Genomic DNA, 24,876 nt, shown 5'->3' with positions numbered 1-24,876 from the left:
ATTAGCAAAAGCTTAAATACTTCCTCTTTTCCCCAGTAATGCTTGTACAAGTCTAATAAATCAGTAACTTTCTCCAGTGGTCCTGAATAAACTTACAGTCGCCCTGACGAAAGTGCCTCAGCTGAACGGAGGGCATCAGCCAAAGTGAAGTTTGTCTCTCCATCAAAGTAGTTCAAAATTCCATTGAGTTGATGTGCAAGGAATTTCTCTGTGCCTTGCACACTTTAATGAGCATCTCTGCTTTACTTAATAGGTATTTTCAGTAAAATGTTCAATGGCAAAAGAATTAATAGTGTTGAATGTGTGTGCCTGTTAGTCATGGGCCAGGATTTTACATTGATAGGTGCTGAGCAAACACAAGTAAACTATGTCACCCTCTTTCTGAGACAACAAACAGATTCATGTTGTTGGCAGTGCTAATGGGATACAATTTTTGGTTTAACACTATTTATCAGTATTTTAGTACAATAAAGACAAAAAAATTATCTCAGTTACAGCCTTTTGCCATTACTAGAACACACTGAGTGCAGTTACTGCTGGGTCCAACCGTTCTTTCTGGAAAGCAGTTGTCTACAACAATATGAATGCATTGTCTGCAGGAACTTCAAATGAGCCACCGATTCCCCAGCTGAATCTTGCCTCTGTGGAACACAATGGCTCCTGATGAGATGGAGCTAGCACCATCATTCAGAAAAACAGTCAGTGACTCTGTAAGTAGCTATGTGGTACTATTCAAAGTTCTAAATGGCTTTATGACTTACCACAGTAAGTCATAAAGTCCCACTTCAGGTGCTCCATATAGATCTTTTCTACTTGGATGCACTACTGTGATGCTCATGTCTAAGCTGGCTCATTCAGCAGCAGCACAAAGCACGGGCAAAACCATGGTGGGCAGCCTGAACCTGCCTGGATGACATGGGCTAGTACACATCACAGCATTCCCTTTACAAACTTATGGGGAATTTCAGAATTCCTCTTTTTCTCTGTATTGGTAGTTAAGGAGAACCCCTCTCCTCTCCTTTATCCATTTAGGACAAAAATTTTTATCTTCCTACAATACCAACTATATAAGAGTTTCATTGTATGCAATGGAACTATAAAGTTCAAGTACAATACATGAACACAAGTTCAGATACAGGAATGTTGGCAAATCTTGGATGAGTCACTTTGCTCCTGTGGATCTTTAGTGGGGTAGAGATGAATGACATGCAACAAACCTCAGAATTCAGCATTGCTTCTTGGACACATACTCATTATTTATAGTGCTGTATCTAAGTTCAACCAGGCAAGTCTTTTGGTCTTTCGTGTTTGGGCAGAAGATCTTTCTCAGGAGATTTCTAGTGCTTCTGCACCCAGTCACAGTGGAAAATCTTTCATGTAATTTTACAAAAAATAATAAATACAAACTGACTGGTTTTGCATCACGTTGTGAGTAAAATGGAAGTCCCGGAGCCAGAATTCCTATTTTTTATATCAACCCAATCTTTATCTGTCTTCACTAATGTCAGTGTTTCATTCAGTACCATTTCTATTCCTTAATACTAGTTCAGATAATAATTGTAATTTCTTGTTACCTCTACCCATATTTATATGGTAATTAACATTGTGTCTGAGCAAGACAGCAGTGAAAACAGAAGATGCAGATAAAGACACTTTCTCATACAAAGTATAGGAGTATCTTGTGTTAAAGCATTGCTCTTTCACTCAATGTCAAATGTTTTTAAAGAAAGTTTAATTTTGAAAGAGTCCTCTTTAAGCCTGCACTGTGTAAGAAATTCTCCTGTTGTCCTCTGACCTTGAAATTCCAGGGATGGGATGGTGTAGCTGACCGAAAGATAAACAAGGAGGCTTTAATAAAACAGTGTTTCCACAGGGTGACTAACCAATTTAAAAAGGAATAAGTACTTTCCTCCATGCCTAATATATTGACCTCTCATTGGAATATGTAAAGATCACTTGAAGTTTATAGTCGTAAATACTGACAGTTTACAGAAGAGCAAGAAATACATGGTTGTATGTGTTTGTGCACCTGTGAGTATACAGCGCTGCAACCCAAAGAGGTTTTATGTGTCTAGGCAGGGAAGTCTAAATTGAGATTTCAGAAACAAAAATCATTGTCCATGTTATGAGATCAACCAGATTGATTAAACCAATGTGATTTTCACAGTCATGATCAGGCAACTGGGTATCTCAGTATGTGAGAGGAGTCTACAATGCTGCTGCTGTTTTAACAAGGCATTGGCTATCAAATCTCTCTTGATCCTCAATGTGTAGCTGCATTAATCTCTGAGCATCATTGAGCACATCTTCTTCTGTGTGTTAGTGCAGGCCACATGTTTGCTTTTGCCCTTAATCTGGGTCATATATCTCATGGGTGAGACATTTTGCCTTTAGGATTACAAGCTAAGCACACCAGAAACATACAGGATATGTAAAAATGTTTCTCTTCTCCACAGTGCTTGTTGGTTTTCTCTCTTTTCTGCTCATTTTTGTTCTTTAGTAGTTTCCATTTATGTCAGGTTTGCCCTTATTAAAACATTGGTTTGTTTCCTGGTACTGAGTTATCTTAGTCATCACAGAAGAATATCCCTTAGAAAAATATCTTAGGTAGAGAGCAATTGCACTTCAGTGATGTGGCTGGGATTCTTTAAGCATGACAGCTGCAGTTCCTAGAATTTTGATTCTGTATTTTCACTTCACTACGCAGTAAACTGGAATTTCAGATGTGACCCAAACTGTAGAAGTACACAATATGTAGTTATAACTGACAATTGCATAGAATAGAAATTAATTTTAACAGTTTTTATTTGGCTATTATTTTAGTATGTATTTATTGACTTTTGGGAGATGGATTCAAACCCCTAGCTTGGCTTGACCTTGATTTCTAATAGTTGCTGCTGGATAATAGATGAAAAAACATATTTCCATGTGTTTAGCACACCTTGTGACTCTGAAAATGACATTCAGACAGAAGGACATGAAAGATAGAAATCAAAGACTGCTACACTTTATGTAACCTCGGCACTGCAAGGATCTGGGAATGGGATTGCATATTTTAAGAGTGCAAAGGAGGGACACCAAGCACCTGCTTTACAGCCTGGATCTAGAGAGTTTACAGGGAAAGAGTATTGCTCAAAAAACAAAAGTGCGTGTAGGAGGAGGGCGGGTCAGATGCAGTAAAAGGGAGCATTAATTGAGGCCCTGTTTGATGCCACTAAAAAGTGAGTTTAAATTGCTCTAAAGGAGAGCCCTAACCTTCAAAATCTAGGAGACCTTGGTAACTGTGTACTGTTTATGTAGTTCTGTGGCTGGATGCCACAACAACTTTGTAATTACTGCTATGCTAAAAACCAACTCTGATGCTAGTTAACAGAAATATTCATATTGTCAGATCAGTGTGCTACTGTCATATTTATTATTCTCCTCCACTTGGGACCACATTTTTGTCCTCAAAAGTTTATACTGAACACATAATTAGTCCCAAAGAATATTTGTAATTTCATACATCTAATGTTATACACTGCCTTTAAGTCACTGGAGTTTACTTTTCCAGTGTCCTACAAGAATTATCCACTGATAATGCTTCTACATTAGAAAAATTGGAAAAGGTGGATCCCAAGATTTATAGGATTTTATAGGAAAGGAATCAACTTTTCAAATCATCATTTACATGTGTTTGCAAGTCTGAAATATATGTATAAATAGGATAGTATACACGTAAATAAAATCTAAGCTTTAGGTAAATTAATCTGTGCCTACAAAAGACAAATGACACATTGAAGTAAGTATATCTGTATGCAATATTATATGCAGCACCCCACAATTTTCAGTAACCTACATTCTTATATACCCTGAGTTTTTAATCAACATAATATATTGATGGATGGAATAGATGAAGTCAGATTGCTGGAAGAGATGCTTCTCCAGGAGGTTGCTGTCTTCACATCAAGAACAACTGAACCGTACATGAAGCTGCTCCAGAAAGCACATCAGTGCAAGGAGGGCAGCCTCCAAGTGATACGTAGGCTGATGAACTTGGGAATAATGACTTCTATCACCCAAGTTCGTCTTTTGCCTGCAAACTCAGCGGAAAGCTGTGGTCTCAGTTAAGGTCTGTGAAGACGTGGATCAGAAATGTTTGGAATTAGAGAACTGAAAAAGGAGAAAGGCAGTTGACAGAAAATCAATGGTTTGTCTTCTGTCAATATTGTTGCCAAGGCAAATTGTCTCAAAATGTTACTGCATTCTGTAATTTACAAAATTACAGGTGCTTGGCACAACATCAAAACAACCTGTATTTTTCCTAATGAATCTGCCTTCACAAGAGGAGCTGAGCATTTAAATGTTTTGTGTCTTACTTAACTATTTTGCCCTTTTATCAAGATTCTGAATCTAGGTGAAGAAAATTTGAAGATTAGCATGGTTGAAGTATCTCTACCCTGTTAAACTGATTGTATTCTCCATAGGCATATCATCATAGAGTATAGCAAGTATAATCCATTGAAGTGAATGGTGAATTCCCATTGACTTCAATCAAAGATTTTATTCATTATGTATCTTCAATACATTTCCACTGTTTTCCTGACTTACCTACCTTTACCTAGTGTTCACGTCTTTAGCATTTGAATGAGTTCATACTAGTTTCAACCTCCTCCTTTAAAAAGTTTATGATTATGATTCATTTAAAGGTTCCAACCACATAGAAAACCACTGCAAATCATTGCTGTTCTCTGACAGCAACCAATTTATTAGTGCATAAATATCATTGGTTGTACACTGCTACATATGCTTTAATTTTATGCACTGTTTTACATGTAAGTGATGGTAATTAGGGATATTTTTTTGTGAAAGATGGTAAGGAAATAAAGTTTTATGACCCCAATGATGTCCTTTGTCTTCGGTGAGGGAAAGTTATATTTTGGCTTGCATTTCAGACAATATAGCACTGAGAAGACTTACATAAGATAGGTTAAAAAAAAAGGTGTAAGAAATTGAGATTCAAACCTTGCAGTTTGGAAGAGATAAACACTGAGGTCTTAGATCTGTTGAGAATTTATGATTCGTATGTTTGTAAGAGAACTTGACCCTTTTAACTGTCCCCCCTTGGGAGTGTTTCTATCTTTCATCTGACTATTAGCTTTATAGTTCCATTGACTAATTTTAAGTAATGAAACAAAATTATGAAATTCTTAAAGACTTCAGTGAATTGGGGTTATTACTCAATCTGTGCAGTTACAGTACTGGGGAGGGGCACCAGCCAGGGCAATGGGGCTTGTACTGTATGCTTACAGTGCTTTCACTCTTTCTGATAAGCACATGAACCAGAATAGTAATTTGTGTTCATTTCTCTGTATTAAATACATAACTTATAATGAAATAAGTACAACTTTGTGGACTACACAAGTTGTTTGAAGAGTGTTCATTTAATGCTTGTAGACTGTATGGGAATCCCAAACCATAGGGGTGATACAGACCATGGAACAAGAAGGTGAGGAGGAAGAACATAGGTGGATGACTATAGAACTAACGGGCTAAATCATCACTCATGTGCAAGTATTGCTGTTGAGCAAAACCAAATGATTTTCATTAATTTTCATTTGCACATCTCAATGTACTATTTATCCTCAAGGCCTATACCTGCTGGATCACACTACTACATTTCAATCCAGCAGGATAAGAAAGTAAATCAATAGTAGCTTCATGTGAAAGCTAAAAATCCCTTTGATAGATTAAATAATCCTCTTATAAAATGTTGGTCTCTGTTTCATTGCAAGTAATGCCTATTTCACAGGAAATAAAATATGAGTAAAAAAAAATTTGCAAATTCTAAAAAACTTAGTAAAATGTCTAAGTAGTAAAATTGATTGAAAGTTGGAAAAATAGTCTTCCCGCTCCTAAAATTTTATAGGTGTCAGAAAAAAATAGAAAAAGCAAGAATGAAGCTCGTTGTAGTTCATTCATGTTGAAATGAAAATCTAGGAATTTTGTACCATATTCCCCAGTATTTTTCAAGAAAACATTTATCTGTGTGTTTATTTGTCTAAAATAGTGATGTAGTACAAATTCTTAAATATTAAAATGATATAATTATTTTTCCTATCTTTCCTTACTATCATAGAATATAAGATACTCAATTGAACAAATAAGTATCTTTTTTTTTCCTTGCAATACTTTTTCCCTTCTACAGTTTCACTGGCTGACATACTAAGCTTTCTGACACTGCTTTTAATCCTTCAATGCAGAATTGCATCTGGTTTGTTTTTCTGTTGTTTCAACTTCCTCTGTAGCACATAAAAGCATTGCTTTTAGTTTATCTCTCATTTTCCAACTGTTTTAAACACCAGAAACCTCATAATAATAATCCATTGGCTGAAAAAGGGATGAAAAAATCGCTTGCAAAAATTAAGACTAGATTAATGTGGAGAAGTATCAGCAACTGTAGTATTAGGAAGATAAAGTTTTGGATTTGCTGATCTTGCTGCTCTTTACAACTTAAAATTTTCTCTGAACATGTTTGGATTTTAGTTGGAAGTTGTTCCACCCACTTATGAGTGATAGAGAGTGAAGACAAAAATACTCAGCACTGGTCAAAGTAAAAGTTTGTTCTCTTTCAGGTAAGGAAAAATACTTAAACTTTTCACCTTTCTGTTCTGAATTTTCCTGAATTTGAAATCAAATGTCATACTATGAAGCAAAAAAAACGGTTTTGCATATGGTCTGATCACTGAAACAAATATGAGTCATTCACAGCAATGTTTTCTCACCCTTCTTTTTCAATGCCTGGGAACTGCACGTCAGTTTTTTTGTCCAATGCAATGAAGTCCTTTGTGCCTATATAGAGTATTTTCTGTAGCTTTATACCTCTGACAATATGGCTTTATGCTGACTTTGGTGGCTTTACCACTGCTCCATGCACTACTGGCCAGGAAGCTGGACTCCAGGGCAGGCCATGCTGTTGTCCTTTTCACTAGTAATCCAACTGACACCCTTCAAAATTCATTTAAATGCTGCAAAACAGAAACCCGACTATAACTGAACTCCAAATTACTTCATAATATTAATTTATGCAGTTACTGTTTTATTAATTCAGGCGTCACATCTGCTGAAAATGAAGGTCCACACAATATTCTAGCTCACTGCCCCAAGTTAATGGGCACTTGAAACTTTCTTCCTGATGTTTTTATCATTCTATATAATGGTTGTTTATGTGAACTACCTAATCCAAAGATGAGAAATTATTAGTATTCTCTTTTGATTAAAAAAAAATCCATTTCATTAGGGATATTTCCCATCACTAAAATCTATAAATAAGTATATAGAAGTAAGTGGAGATATTTTCTAAAAATATAGTCATGTTAGTCATAATTCCAAATGTTCTTAGGTTAAACCAAACCACATAAAACTTCTGGAACTTTTCTCCTTTTCTATAGCTTTTAACATACTGGACAATATAAATTTTACAGGGCAGTAATGTGATATGTTAATTTTTTATAAACCACAGAAGTACCTTCTACGTACATACTTTTTCCCTAACCTTGATAGAAAAGTTATCACCAGTAACACCTAATACCAGTTCATACCTAATTCACCTACTATTATCTAAGGACTTTCGCTTCCCCAGATCTCCTACTGTGTAAATTTCCTTCTTTCTTCAGTACTCTACCTGCCTAAATCCCAAGGTACCTGTGCATGTGTACCTAAAGCTATGTATGTGCCTAGATTTTCTTTTGTGCCCTGTGAAATAGGAAGCCATTCACAAATCTACAGTGCTAGCCATCTTCCCAAATGCAATATGTGATTCTGTACTGGAGCCCTTCCTAAAGATGGTCAGGGTAGAAATAAAGCAATGGGAAAAAAGTGGAAGGAGGCATCTTTTTGCCTGTCCATGCACAGTGCCTGCCATTCTATCATGTGCAAACACAATTTTTACTGGCACTCAGATGAATTTTTTTTTTACTTTAAGGCTTATGTCTGGGTATAAGGAATGTGGTTTGGGTGAGGCCAGTTAAGCAGCCTCTCTAATATCCAAATTCCTTTCCAAAGAACACAATGGAAGGGTTGCAAATTTGAGGAGGAATACCATTACATGGTAAGAGAGAACATGTCTTGGTGTGTCACCTATGCTGAGAAAAGAGAATAGCTAAAAACAAATATTAAAGTGTCTCCAGTGTTCAGCCAGGACTGTGAAAGGAAGTCAAATAAAGTACTTAATCAAGCAGGTTTCCTCAAAAAGGCAGGCTTATAAATTTGAAGGATTCCCATATGTACTCTGAAGGCTTATTCTGGAGAGAATGAGACTAGGTGTCTGAGTCCAGTTCAGCTCTTTTTTCAAGAGCTGCATGATTAAAATCTCACATTATAGCCAAGATCTCTGCTTTGAACAATTCTATTAATTGCTAAAAAAAAAAAAAAGTTACCCACTTTGTCTGCTTGGAACTGCAGCAGAATCCAAACAATGCTTATATTCTTTTTTCACTCTTGTTTCCTCCTGTTCCTGAACAAGGTGTGCTCTTTCATACTAGTGTTGCAGTCACATATTCACATGACTGTACCCTACCAAGTTTCTGTTGTGTCAATTAAGTTGCAATTTTGATCTTGCACTGTGTTCCAGCTCCTTTTATTATTTAGGTGAATTTTACACCAATACAGAGACATCTAGGCTAAGCATCAGTTGGTTTGTTTTCTTTTTAATTCCTCTGATGACACTTTTTAAGGAATCAGAGTTTTCATTCTTTCAGATTTTTTGTTTAGGCCACTGTGGGTCACATTCATCTGGACATGCACATCACCAGCCTGACAGGATTGTTTAGTATAAATCCAATCAGATTAGCAAATCTATGCTGAAGTTCTCTCTTTGTTAGATGGACCTCGCTTCTTCTCAGCAGTCCTTCCCATCCCATCATGGAAGTACGTGGTTATGCCGAGGTAACCAAGGTCTCCCTTCTAACAGTCTTCACAACTGTACATTCTCATTTCAATCTTTAGATGCATGTACTTGTGCATGCTTTTAGATTCTTTGTCTAAGTAGAAAACTGCAATAAGAAGTGCTTCTTGGTGTCTCTTCCTTTCACCCCATCTACATCACAAAAACCGCAGTGACCACTTACTGTCAGAGGGCCACATGATTCCAGGAGGCTGAGGTAGCCTCTAAGTTATTCATGAGAGAGACGAGACCTATCTAAGACTTTGTGCAAAACTGGATTGTACGAGGACCCTAATTCAGGGTAATATTATTAATAAGATTGATGCTAAAATGCAGAAAAAGGAAATAATGCGACTGGGATAGACATTTGAAAATATCCTACTCTTACATCTATACTCCACAGTAGGATCACCTATATCAAAACTGCTCATGAATGATAGTTGTCTAACAATACTTTTAAAAATAACCAGTAACAAGACACTGCAGATTATTACAGCCTAACTATTTCGGTACTTCACTCTCCTAATTTTAGTTCTCCCTAGGTCAAACAACTTTCCTCTGCTGCAATTTACTTGTTCTAACTACAATCCATATGGAGAAAAATGTATTCCCTTCTTCTTTGCAAATCGTCTGTATCTATTCTAGTAAAATAAACAGAGCCATAACACATCCTGAAATGGTGGACCTTGATTAACTACAATGTTACATTCCTAGAATGGGCCTTCACAGAGCTTGGGCAGTGCCCTGATCACTTTCCAAACATAGCCTGAGACATTACCAGCTTAAGTGCAGCTATGTTGACATGAAGCCTGCAAAAGAGTTTAAAGGCCAATTAATGTCTCCAGGCCAAAGAATAAAATCTAGTATTATTTATTTTCTTTTAGAGAAATATACCCTTCATATAATTAAGAATGCTTATTGATTCTCCTTTCTTTGGACTAAGCAACATCAGTCTCAGCCTTTCTTCACAGACTCCAGATCATTCCAGCTGGAACCTATATAATTTTCAGCTGACATTCTCAAAACTGGTTCCTGAAGTGCAATTCCCAAAGTACATTACTCAACTGCCCCCTCACCAATGCTGAGTGAAGATGAACATGATGATTTTCTGTGAACTACAAATAAGATTTCTATTTGTGCATTTCAGATTGCTTCATGCAGTTCTTTAAGTACAATCAGTGAACTGAATGTGCTCGAACTGACTTTGTAAATCTCGAAGTTATTTAATACTTTTTAATATGTTGTTCCAACATTTACAGCCCCATAAACCTTAGCATTTGTTTGTGAATCTGATTACAGTAGCAGTGATAGCACAGGCAGACTTTTCAGTGAGCAAAAAACACTAAATATTTTGGCCTCTCTGGAGCTGCATTTCGGTAGCATGAATGCAGTTGGCAGTCATGGAGAAGTTCTATGACTTCTACTATTTTTGTACCTGTTCTGTGGAGCACTGAGAAATTTCTTTTTCAGGAGCTTTCTGCCTATCCATTTTCAAAAGCAGTTCTCTGTGTTTTAAAATTAAAGCTTATACTGTTAAGACTCTTTAGAATTGAACTGTGCCTCATAGACCAATCTCTTTGAAAGGATTCCCTAGCAGAGGAAATCAATAAAATTACAATGATGAAGTTACTATTGTCAACTGACCTCCTATCTTGTGTTGTCATGGCCTCTGTTGCCCATGCTAATTAACTTTGATTCATGTTATTTGTTTTTTGAAGCTTCAGCTGCATGATTTCTCCATTGGCAATGGTGTGGTGATGATGAAAGCCAGGCTTTACCATTGCTTCTTGCCTTTTGATGAGGACTCTGGTATGAAACAAAACACTGTGTGGTGGTCCACAGCAGAGCTCATAGGTGAGCGTAGCTGGGCTGTGATCTGCTGGTAGAACGCATGGTTGTTTGCCCAGGTCAGCAGACCTTAAGTGTGACTCTCATGCGGTAAAGAAAGGAGTTTGCTAATCTGCAGTGTAGCTCCTGCTGACTGATAAAGGGATGTGTACAGTAGTCTCAGTCTTATCTCTTTCACCAGGTTTACACTGGTGTGACACTGCTGAATTTAGACAAGCAGTTCCTGATTTACTGTAGAGCAAGGGCAGAATCAGGTCTGATTTTGCAGCATGACCCATAGAGATAACCCAGCTCTCACTGGAAAACATCCTGGGTGTACTTAGGAATTCTTCAATATATGTAAGTATATTTATAGCCTTTCCCCATTTTGAGGGGATACTTTGGATCTTTCTGGTACTTCTCAATATAAAATCTTCCCAAGCTGAATCCAGGACAGATAAATCATGATTCCGGTTCCCTTCACGTAAGGTAGCCTGCCTAAAGCACTGCTACATTCCTCCCATAGTAGTCGTTTAAAATTAATAGCACATGCAGAGGAAAAACTAAACCCTTTGACGTCACTCCCGAAATGAGGAAACATAAACAGAAAAGGCTTCTCCCCACCGCGCCGGCAGCACGGCTGTGGATTGGTCTGCGCTCCCGCGCCTGTGGCACTGACAGCACCTCCCAGCCCTGCTCGGCCTGCGCTGGCTGACACAGGCAGCCAGACTGCAGCAGCCTCAGCGCTACCCCAGCCTCACCCTGGCACAAAAAGTGCACTCTCTTCCCGAGCCCTTCTGCTTCTTAAGGTGGTTTCATTGGCTGGGCTGGGGGACTTGGGGAGGTTTATTTCCTTTTTTTTTATTATTTTATTTTTTTCCCTCTTATTTTTTTTATTTTTTTTTTATTATTATTATTATTTTTGTTTCCTGTCGTTACTTATTTCTGTTCCTAATCCTGGATGCAGTTACTGGATTCTGCAGTACAAGTCTTCATGAACAAGCAGCACCGCTTAGAGATTTCACGGCATTCAAAGGTCACAGAACTGCCACTATGGTTAAATGTCTTGTTTAATGGTTGAGGTATGTACAGCAAACCTAAAAGAGGTAGCATGATTATTTGTTGAAGGGGAACTAAAATTGAGAGGGGGAGAGGGAGGCAATACTATTATTTAGTGGAAAAGATTTTTGCTGGTGATTGTTACTACAGCAACCAGTTTTTGAATTTCCTCCCTTTTTCTCTTTATTCAAACTAGATGAAAATTTTAACTTATGTTGATTTAACCATTTGATGGCTACAGAAGATTTCAGAAAGATTCTGTTATTCTAGTCCTTCCTGACCCCACTGAGGAAAGTGTGATTGATTTTTTAATATATTTTCCTATTGCTCTATGGCGAGAGAGGAGACCTGGGACTTGACTGGCTTAGATTAAGGGAGAAGAAGCAGAAACTTGTTCCCATCCTGAGGGGGCTGTGAGTTTGTCTGAGAGAGCACAGAGAGGAAGAGTTGGAAATAAACAGGTCAAGCAGAAAAGAATATTGGCCTCATTTTTAGGAGTACATGTACTGTTGTTTTTTTTGGTTTTTTTGTTTTTTTTTTTTACTACATACTTAGATTCCTTTACTTGGTTTGGGTTCAGAAGTTCAAAATTAAGAAGCAACCTGAACTTTGACTTAGAAACAGATCCTCAGTGGGATGGGAGAGAGCTGATCATCTTATATCAATGCTGGTTTTCATACAGCTTTAGCTACTTAAACAGAGAAAAGTGGAATGTGCTTGGAAGTTGAAGTAATGTAGCCTGACATCTGTTTGATGGCATATAGGTTCAATTCATATTCGAGCTAGTGATCTCTCTTGAATGAATATTGCAGCAGTACAGTGGGCAGTGTGTGCTGCAGTAAATGAAAGCAACTGCTACCATAAAACTAACATTGTTTTCAAGAGTGTGATTATAAAATATAAGAGGAGGAGCCGCTTGTCAGAGCTCGTGTGTATGTATGCCTTAAAAATAATTTCAGCCAACAAAGGCAATTTCTATTGTTAATTGGATTAATATACAGGTATGTTCGATGACTAGCAATCTTCGTATTTTTCCAGTTTGTGAAACGGGACTTTTTACAGCTCTGTTTGAGATGTTGCTGTACACACAAACCCTCTGCAATTTGAAAATATTTCAGTTTACTTTTAAAAATTATACCTGAAAAAACAATTCCTTTAGCAAGGAACAGAACATGAGCATACCTAGCTCATGCAGCACACCTCAAAGGGTTACAAAAATTGACTACACTAGGCTGAAGCATGCTAGCTTAAGGACTGCAAAAATATTAGCTCTGAAATGCAGAGGATGTGCTATGTGCTGTGAATGGACAATTGCTATTCTGCAGTGCCTAGTGGGAAAACAAGGACTTTGTGTATTGCAAATGCATAACTGCAGCTCCTCCATTTCCTTTGCTGTATCTTCACTGATGACTGCAGAAACAAAGAGGCTTGTCACTGATAAGCTCTTTAGTGCCCCATCTCTTTGGAGATGCTTGAAGATATTTTTTTCTCATATCATCCAACAACCCAAAGTCAAGCTTAGTTAGTTGAACTGTTATTCTGTAATCTCCATGTCATCGTCTCCTCCCTAGCCCTCCTTAAAGTCTTACTATGTGAACAGCCAGCTGTTTTCAAAAACTAAAATAGTGCTTCTCTAGCCACAAGTCTAGAAGGGTTAATATAGTATTTGTTAGATGACTAATTTGTAAATTTAACTAAGGGGAAGTCTCAGTCTGTAGAGACTATGGTATCTTCTTTAAGGAAGAACTCTGTAACTATATGAATATATCCAATTTTCTGAAAGACGATCTGTAAGACATTTGCTTATAATAATTTCTGAGAATTAAATTATTCCCTTCTTTTAACAAACAGAGAAGCTTAGTTTATAAGCTCTCTAATCTGCATCTTGCTGCATCTGTGTTCTGTAGCAGCTGCTAGTGGTGATACTAACAGTAAGTATGGTAAGTGGACTTCAGCTGAGGAAATGATACAGTTTTTCTACTTTAGTAAGAAAAGTTTATCTGCAATGTTTCTTCTGAACAATCTTGATTCATTATTTAGGAAGAAATACAATTTAAGGTTGGCCTTTCTGCAGTGGACAAAATGGTTAATGAAACTTGCACACAGATTGGCTCAGATAAAAAATCTGTACTGCAGAAGTTTCATGGGATATGAATGACTGCTTATTCTGAGTTTATTTCCACAGGGTGGACAGAAGTTGTTACCACCGAAGTTCTAGTGATTCCAGCAGAGTAAGGCATGCTTTGCTGAGTCTAATACAATATATTGCAGATCACTTTTTTAAAATGTAAAATGTTTAATTCTGTAAACTAGTATATAAATATACCATTATAACAGCAGCTCACCTTCCTCCCTGTTTATGTCCTTTTCCCTTCTGAAATCGAGCCCTCTGCTTGCCCTTACCAGACATCTAGGTAGGTCATTGAAGCAGACTGATTTTCCAGTGTCTTCATTTGCAACTATAAAGTATATTTGAGACATTCAATCATATACATCTCCTTTTCACTCACTGCATGGTTTTCCTACCGATAGCTAAAGCATATTTTAATGAGAAATATCTGAAAATCAGTATTCTATGAGGCATATATGGTTTTCTGTTAATTTTTCAATCTCATAGGGAAAAAACTGCCCTTGTACTGGTAATTTCCTTTATAGGAGCTGTATGAAGCAAAAATTCCAGCTACCAACCAAGCCATTACTGTCAATAGGGTAGAACCTTATGCATCTCTATTTAATCACAAAAAATGTCTAAGACTTAATCTCTCCTCCAATCAAAGTAGATATATGGCCAAAAGGTCTTGATGGGTTTGGTTCTGGTTTCTGGGGTAACAGAAAAACAAGTCACTTGGTGCAGCCAGGAAGATATGCCATGTAAATGAGCATTCTTAGCTGCTCACTATTGTGCATCATCATAGTGTTACTCCGTTTTCATGCTTGAAATTATTACAGCATTCCATGTGTTTGTCACAGGGTGAAAATGAAAGGGACAGCTGGGGACCTACCAGCTGCCAGAACAAAATTAAGTGTTTTGTAATGAAATGATGGTTCAGTATTCCTCCTCTCAGATCCATATCGGGTAGAGGATATTGAAACTATAGCAATAATTTTTCTTGTTCTCCAGCTAGAAAGCAGACTTATCCTTGCAGGGTCATCAATTCTTACACTTTCAGTGAAATATTGGCTTTACATCTAATGTGAAAATTGCACTTTTCAGTCAGAAGCTTCAGGGTGTAGAACTGATGTTATTTAGAGTTTTTACCCAGAGGTCACTGGGACACAGACATGCAGCTTAAGTGTCCAAAAGCAGTTCAGAAGTTCTGATACTTTTTCTTTCTATGGCCAACACTAAGTGTGTCAATTTTGGCACCTAAAGATGAATAATGCTGAGAAGCTGGGCTACAACGCTAGGAACCACATATGCAATCAGATGAGAACTTTTAGTAACTTTTTTGTGTTTCACAGTAAATGAGTGGAAATCAAATAACGTGTCTTCTGATAGTAGTAAAAGTTCTTCAGATCTGAAGTATCAACTTTGTATAAATACTAGAGGGATAGAATGCATTTATTGTATTTAAGACAATTTATTGAACTAATTTATAGAATTTGAAAATGCAAAGTCAACTTCTGAAAGATTTTTTAGCAAAAAGAATTCTTCTGTATCATCCCAAAAATTGTTTGAAGAACTTTTACATTTCATTTTTACTATTATTCTTACTATAGTGCCATTCCAAAAAAATTGCATTAGAAAACCATATTTGAACCTCCGAACTTGTTATTTCTGTTTTCCTGTAACAGACTGTGGGATCCAGAAGATACTATTCCTAGGGTTCACAGTGCTCAGGTCTGACCTAGTGAGAGCTCTCTGTTTTAAAGCCTGCAGTTTTAAAGTAGAAAATTAACAAATCAGAGCCAGATAGAAGAGAGAGCAGTTCCAGAAACCAGACTTCGGTGACAAAACTGTGAGTGAAAAGTTTGGGGCAGAGGCAATTCTCAAAAAACAGCAGTCATGAATTAAGCATTTCTTTTGCACACATTTAATAGTGTAATATTGGCAGTCCATTGATGCAGTAATTTTGATATACGTTTGTCACTTGTTCTGTTCTTTGAAAATTGAAAAATCTGTGGTTATCATTTTATTATGTAAACAGTGTTGAACTAGAGAAACTAATGAAAGGGCCCTATTGATTTGCAGTTTTTTTATTATATTCTTCAAGGTGGGAGCTGTGAGTGAGGGTGGTTAAGAACTCAGTTTAGCTACTTATTTAAGTCACACAGTCTTATGGTGGCATATGATATTCTTCTGCTAGCTTGCTGTCCAGCCAAATAAGACATCCAAGTTGCCTGGATGGCTAAATATAGCTGATGATCTCTTCCTCTTAATAGGTGGCCATGAACAGTTAGTATTTTCCCAGTCACAGACAGAGACAAATTGGTTACAGTTTAGCTAAAGAACTGCCTGCAGACAAAAGCAACAAGATCTACTTCTCTTTGAGTAGATTATTTTAAAAAATAAGAAACAAATATTTAGAAGAAAATAGTTGCAGAGGCATTTTTTTCTTTAGCTGTTAGGTTTATACTAGTTGCTCACAAAAAGTTCTGGTGTGAGAAAATCACCAACTAATATCTCACTAAAATATGTGTTGATGCTGGCAGCGTAAGGTTTTTAAAAGTAGAGCACAGAATCTCCTGTCAAACTAAGTTTAGCTAATTGTCACAGAGGCATAAAAACACATTTGTGGGGCAATTGCTGTCAGGACCCATATGCAATTCTTCTGCATGTATGTTCATAGCAGAGTCTATGATACTAACCCATCTGTATGTAGTGAAGATGTTTTCAAGGATGATAGTTGCCTTTCCAAGAATAAAGAGGGAGGTACGCATATTTTGACTGAATATGAAGCAACTCAGGGATGGCTTCTCAATCTCAAGAAAACTCCTGAAGGATGGTATTGAGCTATTGTGTAATCAGTTTTGCTCCCTTTTTGGAAATTGCCCTTTATTCCTCCTGAAAGAAAGGGTATGTACGCCTATGTTCTTAATTCCTTCTCTTTCCCCCTACCCAACCTTTTCCCTTAGCACACTTCCTAGTGTGTGTGTAAAGACTGGCTAAGCTCTGGGTCTTGTCTAGTAGGAGGTGTGCAGAGTTAGAGTTACCATCAAGTGTGCATGGACTCATCGCTTGGAAAGAGATGTCAATTCCCGGGTGTTTTCTGTGTTTTGGAAACAAACACATATTGACATGAAATGCCATAGTGCTTTCTCAAAAATTCAGCTGTCATCTAAAGGGTGCAGCTATTTTTCCCTTTATGTATGATGATCCTGGTATAGAACAACTAAGACCTCTGCTTAGACAGATGCAGAGAATGTAATCTGTAGAAGGGTACCAGTTTCCACAAGAAACTAAGGGTGCAGCAGTGTTATGAGCTTCACTTATGTATGCAGCTGTACGCTGAAATACGCTAAATATGGGCAACACTGACATTTGGTTTTGCCTTTTCCTCAACTTACCACTTACACTTGATTTTAAACCTCTGAGCAGGTTAGACAGAATGAGGACTTGGTGCGTACCAGGCTGCTGGGAAGGAGCTGAAGATTTCACACAGACACCCAGAGAGAGATGAAAACAGATGCATGACATCTTCATGGAGAAAGCACATTTCTGGCTTTCTGTTAACTGACAACCATGTTGAAACAGGCTACAGGCCCATTCTGTTTCAGAAGTTGGAATATGACTTGGCTCTGTATTATTTATGCAGAGTCATTTCTGCTTTACACACTGTCGTAGTGTCTGAGTATCTGTTAATAAAAACGTTCAAGTGGCATCAGAATGGCCATCATAAATGTAATTAGGCAGTGCATCTCCAGTTTAATCAATATGGTCATTAGAAGAGTGTAAGACGGCCACAAAAACAGTAATTAGTCCTGATTTATAAAGGAGAACATGAACACATCAGAAAAGGAGAGCTGAGAGCTGTGCATGTTCCAAGCTTGGGAGAACAGTTAGTTGCTTTCTGCTTTAGTAGATCTGAGAACACTGTTGTTAAAAAACACTCTTTTAAATGCTTTTACAATAGTAATTAAAATTCTCTTATTAAAAACTTTTCTTGAAGAAACTAGATATCAACTAAGAAAATACAAAAGAAAAGTATTTCTTCCCAAGCAAATTGCTCAGGTGCACAGCTGTTTAGTTTTTTTGAAAAGCAGAATGATTGAAAGATAAGAACAAGACTCAGATTGGTGTATGAGAATGTAAAATCGCATAATTCCACCAGTTTATATCTGTGAAAGATCAGTCTTGCTCAGTTTTCAGGACTTAAAAGAACTCCTTCTCTTCACCAGTTAGATCAAATTTAGGTTCATTAGCCTTTTGTCATACCTGTTTCATACCAGTTTTCCATAACTTCCTCAGCATTGTTTTGCCACAGAGCTGCCTTGGTGGCTCCACAGAAGCTGTGATGCATCCTTTTCCTTTCATCACACTCTAAACTTCCCTCTTCTCTTTCCCTTTCTCACAGAAAATAAATCTTTACCAGATTTTATTTGAAATCAGAACCCCATAGGTAATTTTTAGCTTATGTGCTAGCATCTGCAGAACTCTCTATATTTGTAATGCAGAAGGGGCTGATCTTGCTTGTTTTCAGTGAAGACCATGATCTGTTTCAATGACACAGCTATGTAAGTAATATTTTTAAAAACTGAGGAATAACAGGGAAATAGTAATTTTGTTTAGGGTCCAACATGTACTGCACTGTATCACAAAATATTTTTCATGTAGTAAGAACCTAACATCCAGTCTCTTTGAACCACAAAGCTATATCTTTAATAATTATATCCACTACTAAAGTATAACCTCTGTAATAGTATGGTAACAAACACCAGTGCAACATGAGGATGTTGACTGTTCATCCTATATATCATCATCAAAGCTAATAGAAATGATCAGGCTTTCAAAAAAGCTCAAATTCACTTTAGTCTCGAAACGAAATGGCTGCATCTGAAAAATTACTGTGCATGAGAGGTTGCCTGGGAAATGTTTTCCCATTCTACTTTAGACAGAAGTTTCCAATAGTCTGTTCTTAGTGCTTTCAAGAAAGTATGGGAGAAAAATTTCCAAGTTCCCTCTCTGCTTCTGTCACCCCTGGGATGGATTGCCACTGCAGTGTCCCCTAAGGATTGAGCTCTGTGTTCATGAGACCTGGCAGAGGCAACCCATAGCCACTGCCTCACGTTTAGCCCCAGTGTGGAACTAGACCTAACACTGCTGAAGGGGCACACGAAGGTTGTTTCAAGCAAATCTTCACCTGCAGCTCCAGGAGTTCTGTCCTCAACCCAAGAAACTTTTCTGATGGGTGTTTTTTCCAAATAAGCACCTCCTCCTAAACAACTGTTGTTCAGACAATTAGTTGTTTTTTAAAAAGAAAGCTCAGATATATTTGAAAGGAAGAAAAACATCTCACTGCTACCACAGAATTTCCACCTTGCCTGTGAAGACAGAGACTTTGGTTTGGGTGCTTGCTAGTGGGAGTGATGGATGGTTGGACTACATGATTTTGAAGGTCTCTTCCAACCTTGATGATTCTGTGAAATTGTGGTTCCAGTGACCATTATGAAAAGTCTGCTTAGATTTTTTCTTTTATAGTGCCCAAATTTAAAGCTCAAAGGTCACTGAAGCCCATTATTTCCAAATCTTTCAGCAATCCTCTTCTCACCCTCCTCCTAACAGACTTAGTTCTACTTTTGTTTCTTACTTTCAGAATAACTGGGGGAAAAATCAGCAATCCATGCTTTATTTATATGATAACTATATAGTACTGAAGAGATTATTTCTGCATGTTAAGATTTGCTTGTACTGGTTACATTTTTTTTTGGTTGTGAAACACACTTGCTTTAAAAAGATGTTTTTACATGCACCACAAATGTATTATTATTCTTCTCATCCCTCCCTCAAATTCAGCCCTTTAGGGCTTCTCTAGCAGAGTAAAGGAGTGTGGGATAGTGTTTGGTTTTTTATTTTTTGCTTAAACACCATAGCAAACATTGTTTCAAATCCTATAATATGAGAAAGGGAGGATTATAATGTTTAAATATGTCAACCAGTCAGAAAACCTCTCAGGGGGGCAGCCTCACATTCATCTGGACCACCTAGTATGCCACTGCAGCTTGGTCTCACTACATTAGAATTTTTAAATTGGTGTACATGATTTTAGAGTATCACTTGGCTAATCATTTTTTAACTTTTAATCATGTTTACTACTATTTTGAACAAACTGGAGCTGACTTCTGCTGTTTTGTAAGTATTAGTGAAAACTGTTTCACAAGAGAATAAAGCCAAAAGCATTTAATGCCAATTCATGTTTGGCATTGCACCTTTTTATGAAAGCTGATGAAAATTAGGTTGCAAATAAGCAAATCATTCTCTAAAAAAACTCTCAAAAATTCCAGAAGTTTAAGACATAGAAAACAATTTACCAGAGAGGTCTCAGTGCTATGTAGTCCCCCTTTAATTGCCATCTGTTGATAGTACTTTGACAGTTGAACTTCTTCAGCTCTGGTTTTAAGAGAACTTCAAAAGCCTCTGAGCTACTTCCTCAATTTCTAAAGAAATTTTTTGAAAGAGTATATTAAAAGTGCATTTCTCCTTTTTGACTCTGTTACCCTTATTTTCTCCTGAGAACATTTGTCTTAAAATTACATTTTCACCACAGTGATTTATAGGTTCTGGCACGGGAACTAATGCTCTTTCTCCTAGTAGCAGACAGAAAATTAGTCACAATCTGATGTTAACAATTTCTTCATTACCTAAACTGTTTTATACTTTATTAGGTTCAACATAAGCAAATCTAATGCCTTTGAGCCAGGGAGTTCTTGCCTGTGTTGCAAATATATAAGACATAATTAATTTATAAAGTCACAATAGTAAGTCAGCCTCTGTGGCACTGGAATTGTTATACCACTGAGTTCTGCAGAGAAGTGCCACTTGAGTGCAGCAGAGAGAAAAAATTGGTTTAGTTAATTTACATCAAAAAGTCAAATATGAATAAGACTGTCAATACAGTTGCCCTTGCGGTTCTTGTTCGGAGATGAGATTCAACGTATTTTATCTTCACATTTGACACACTACATATTTGTCTGTGCTGGCAACAAATAATGTGCACTGTATAGACTGACAGGGTGGTATAAGATACCTGTAGATTTCAGTGACAAGGAGATCAGTAAAGCATTTATGAAGAGTCAGCCCAATGCTGGATGTTTCTACCAAAATCACCAGTGGTGCTGTAATTTTCAGCTGATCCCTTAAATTTCCCTCACTGCTTTTCAGCATCAAGTACCTGCTGAGCACACAGGTCCTTTACTAGTTAACCTTCATCTTCATCTTGCCCATGAACCTCAGGCAGTTCCTGCAGTCCATTGCAGCTGGAAGAGGACCTCACAGAATCACGGAACGGCTCAGGTTGAAAGGGACCACAGTGGGTCATCTGGTCCAACCTCACTGTTCAAGCAGGGTCATCCTAGAGCCCGTGGTACAGGATTGTGTCCAGACAGTTCTTGAATATCTCCAGTGAGGGAAACTCCACAACCTCTCTGGGTAATCTGTTCAAGTGCCCATTGGAAACTCAGTCATATAAAGGAAATGGCCTTAGGCTTAGCCCAGGGACATATGAAATTGCATCAACCTAAGCTGTGACATTACCATGTATGGTATAAGAAATTATAAGTTATTTTTCATGCTTCGTGCATGCAATGGCATTCACTGTTCTCAAAGAGTCTTGTGTAAAAGGATTTGTTAATGAAAATCATAATTTGGACAGAGGATGGTTCTGAACACTTGAATAAATAAAGAAAACGGTGAGGTTTTTTAAGAGCAGCTTTACCATTATTAGTTTTACAAATAGGGGCATAGAAATAGAGTTTTAGTTTGACTTGGTCACTCCAACACTTTTTCTTTAAATGAAGATTCTTTTAAGAACCACTGAGAATTTGCAAACTTAGCCACTTCTTTAAAATGTTTTGGGCAGTTCATTTTGAAAACAGTGCCTCTTCTGTCCATATTCTATGTTACATTTACAGCAACTGCTTGCTACTTCTAAAAATTTACCTTATTGCTACAGTTAGAGCTAAAGAATTTTTTATCTAACTAATTTTAAAAAAAAATGAAATATCAAAAGGAAAAGAATCTTTTGTCTTTTGATTGTGAACCACTGCAACTACACTGTCCTGAACTGTAAGCAGAATTACTTACAGGAAGTTGAGGCACCATATTGTAGGCAGGCACAAGAGTAAGGTATAACCTTGTCTTTCACAAAACATCAGAAGCATTTCTGATTATGACTGATAACAGAATGAAAGTGAGAAAGGCAAGCAGAGATGGTCTCAGAGACTTTGGATCCCAAATAGGAACATGATATCATGTTCAGACTCATACCAAATGAAATACTAACCTAGAAAAAATTGTATTGAGCTAAGAGATTATTTAAGGCTCTTGCTCTATGTTGTAAAGTGTGTTGCAGTACCAGCAGGGTATGAAAATGTATGTAAAATATTAATCAGATCAGTAAGACTCACTTAAGTTAGACACCTCTATTCCCCACAGGTAGAAACTCAGGAAACACGGATGTATTAAAGGCTACTTTTTGGAAAAAGCTTCTCTATCTGTGCATAAATCTTTTAAGAGCTGGATATTCAAGTTTTTGTCACTCCCAATTTTCTAACTCAGAAAATTGTTTTTTATTAATCAGAAAGTATTTAGTGTTTAAATATAATATTTATGCTTTCTACTCTTTGTCTGTGAATTTAGTTATTTGTCTGCAGAACAACCAAACATTTATATAAGAAGTTTATGTTGACAGAGCTTTCTACTATGGAAATTTGCCATTTCATAAAAGAAAAAATTTGTTATGGCAAACTGCTCTGTATCCTAGAGTTTTGGAGTTCTTAAACTGGAGATAGAATGAATTCAAGCATCTATTTGATTTTTCCTTTTTTAAATAAAAATTAGGGATTCAGTTTACCTACAATATGCACCCTGAATACAAGCTGTACCTACCTCCCACTGAAGCCAAAGCACAGACTTGTTTCAGCAGGCAGGGTGAAAACCTTACGTACCCTGGAGCTCTGTTTGCTATAGGCACTCCCACAGCAGAGAATGCTGAATTGTGTGATCCCATAGCTGTGCTAACCTTTCCTCAGCATCAGTGGACACAGCCCATTCTGCATGGCTGCGAGCAGAATCTCCCACAGAGAACTTGTCATGCCTGACCCAAAATCCCCAACTCTGCTTCACATTGTGTGGGCAGGGCGTGGGCAGATAGGGATTGAAAGGGTGGAGGAGGAAGAAAGGGAAAAGGGTGGATACAGAGAATGACGAGGGGGAAATTGCACTGTGTCTTGCTATCTTAAACATCTGTAATAATGTACCTTTCTCCATCTGATATTGACTCTAAAATTGCTGATATTAAGTCAATGTAATCACTGCTATAGAATTGTCAATATTAAGTCTATATCAGCACCATTTCTCCTTGTTTGCATCAAGTTTTGATCTTTTGAACCCTCAGTATTTCTACACTGACTGTCTATAAAAATATTTAATCTGTTAAACATCAGGGTTCTTGGGTGCTTGGGTCCAGCGTTACACATCTTTCTCTGCAATGGTGGGCTACACAATTCTGGTGACGTAAAGGCCATTTCCAGCATCAGAATAGATTGTTTGTATAGGAGACATTTCTGTGAAGTTGCAAAATGAGCTGCTAAGAAACTGAAGATTATCGTATTCCTCAACACTTCCCTTTCCAAGTGCAAGATGCATTTCTCCCAATTTTTCAAAGAAATCACCACATGTTTAAAAGAGAGTAATTGAGACTACAAATCATATGTAACAGATACTACAGTCCTAGTTTATGCAGTACTGGAAAGTATTCACCCCTGATGATGTAGGATAAAATGGAAAAAAAATCTGAGAAGACTGTCAGAAACTTAAAGATTCGACTTTTAGAAACAAGAAACAAGTTCATTATTTATTTACTCACTCCAGAACATTTATTAACCTCACTGTTTCACCTTTCAACTTCCTATTACTTGCAATTATCTGGACCATTCACACATTATTTGAGAATTTGCTATGGCAATTTTACTTGATATGTGAAAGAAAAATCATTATGACTTTACCTACAAATGATATGTTTCACAACAGCAAGAATATGGTCATTCTTTTTTTTTATATGGAGAATTGTGATTTTAGATACTCTGAATGTTTTAGATCTCTAACAATGAATGTATTTAATTATGTTAATGGCTTTGCATATAGGAGTTTTTAAAAACTGAGGAAATGCCAATGTCTCTGCAGGTCTTGACAATACCACTTCACAGTACCAAAATTTGATTTCTCAAGTATAACAATATTTTTAGAAAGTCTGTAAGATATTTATTCAACAGTTGCTTTGGAAAATTGGTGGAATGTATCTCTGGATTTGAAGTATTTCTATGTCCTTCTAAATTTTGTATCAGTATGAGAGATTTCAATTGCGAATTGTTTGTCAGTTATTAAATACAGATATGAAAAATAAATTAAGATCTAACAGAAACTCATAAGATGAAAGATCAGGTCTATGACTGGATGTGTAACCTGTCAAGGTATCCTGAAAAACTGCACGGTACAGAAAATTTAGTAGATATAAACCAAATTCTCTTCTTATATGTATGAGAAGAAGTCTGCTTGACTTTGTGGTAATCTTCCACTTATGGAAGAGGGCTATGTTACATAAAAAAATTAATATTGTTTCCGGTTTTAGTATTCAGTTCATATCTGAGTCTGATAATAAGAAAAATCCTGCTCTCCTGTTTTATCAACCAGGTCTTGCTGATTTATGTGTTTTATGCAAGTTCTGTGTTAATATTCTGGCACCTAATCTCTACTGCATTTTACTTAGAAGAGTCAAACATCTAACAGTCCATCTAACAGTCTTTCTGGGATTACAAAACCTTTGCCACATCTTCCAACAAATATTTGTGCATAAATAAATTAATTTGGCAGAATTATCTCATTTTCTTGTCAACTAGCACATCAGTAAATC

General features: G+C 37.0%; 1 protein-coding gene across 1 annotated transcript in view; it reads left to right on the top strand.

The window, feature by feature from the left end:
- The first annotated feature begins 11,450 nt into the window (after nt 1-11,450).
- PDE7B (phosphodiesterase 7B) overlaps nt 11,451-24,876 on the top strand; it is a 171,813-nt gene continuing 158,387 nt past the window's right edge. Inside the window, exons 1-2 of the mRNA XM_051792596.1 lie at nt 11,451-11,559; nt 11,718-11,832. Coding sequence (XP_051648556.1) covers nt 11,812-11,832 — 21 coding nt within the window. The 5' untranslated portion in view covers nt 11,451-11,559; nt 11,718-11,811. The remainder of the gene's footprint in view (nt 11,560-11,717; nt 11,833-24,876) is intronic.

Source organism: Manacus candei, unplaced genomic scaffold (genome assembly GCF_025592945.1).
Source record: "Manacus candei isolate 608988 ecotype Guabito, Panama unplaced genomic scaffold, ASM2559294v1 h1tg000034l, whole genome shotgun sequence".
In the NCBI taxonomy this organism is placed as follows: Eukaryota; Metazoa; Chordata; class Aves; order Passeriformes; family Pipridae; genus Manacus; species Manacus candei.
The sequence above is the reverse complement of the archived record's forward strand: the minus strand, read 5'-3'. Positions and strand labels throughout refer to the sequence as shown.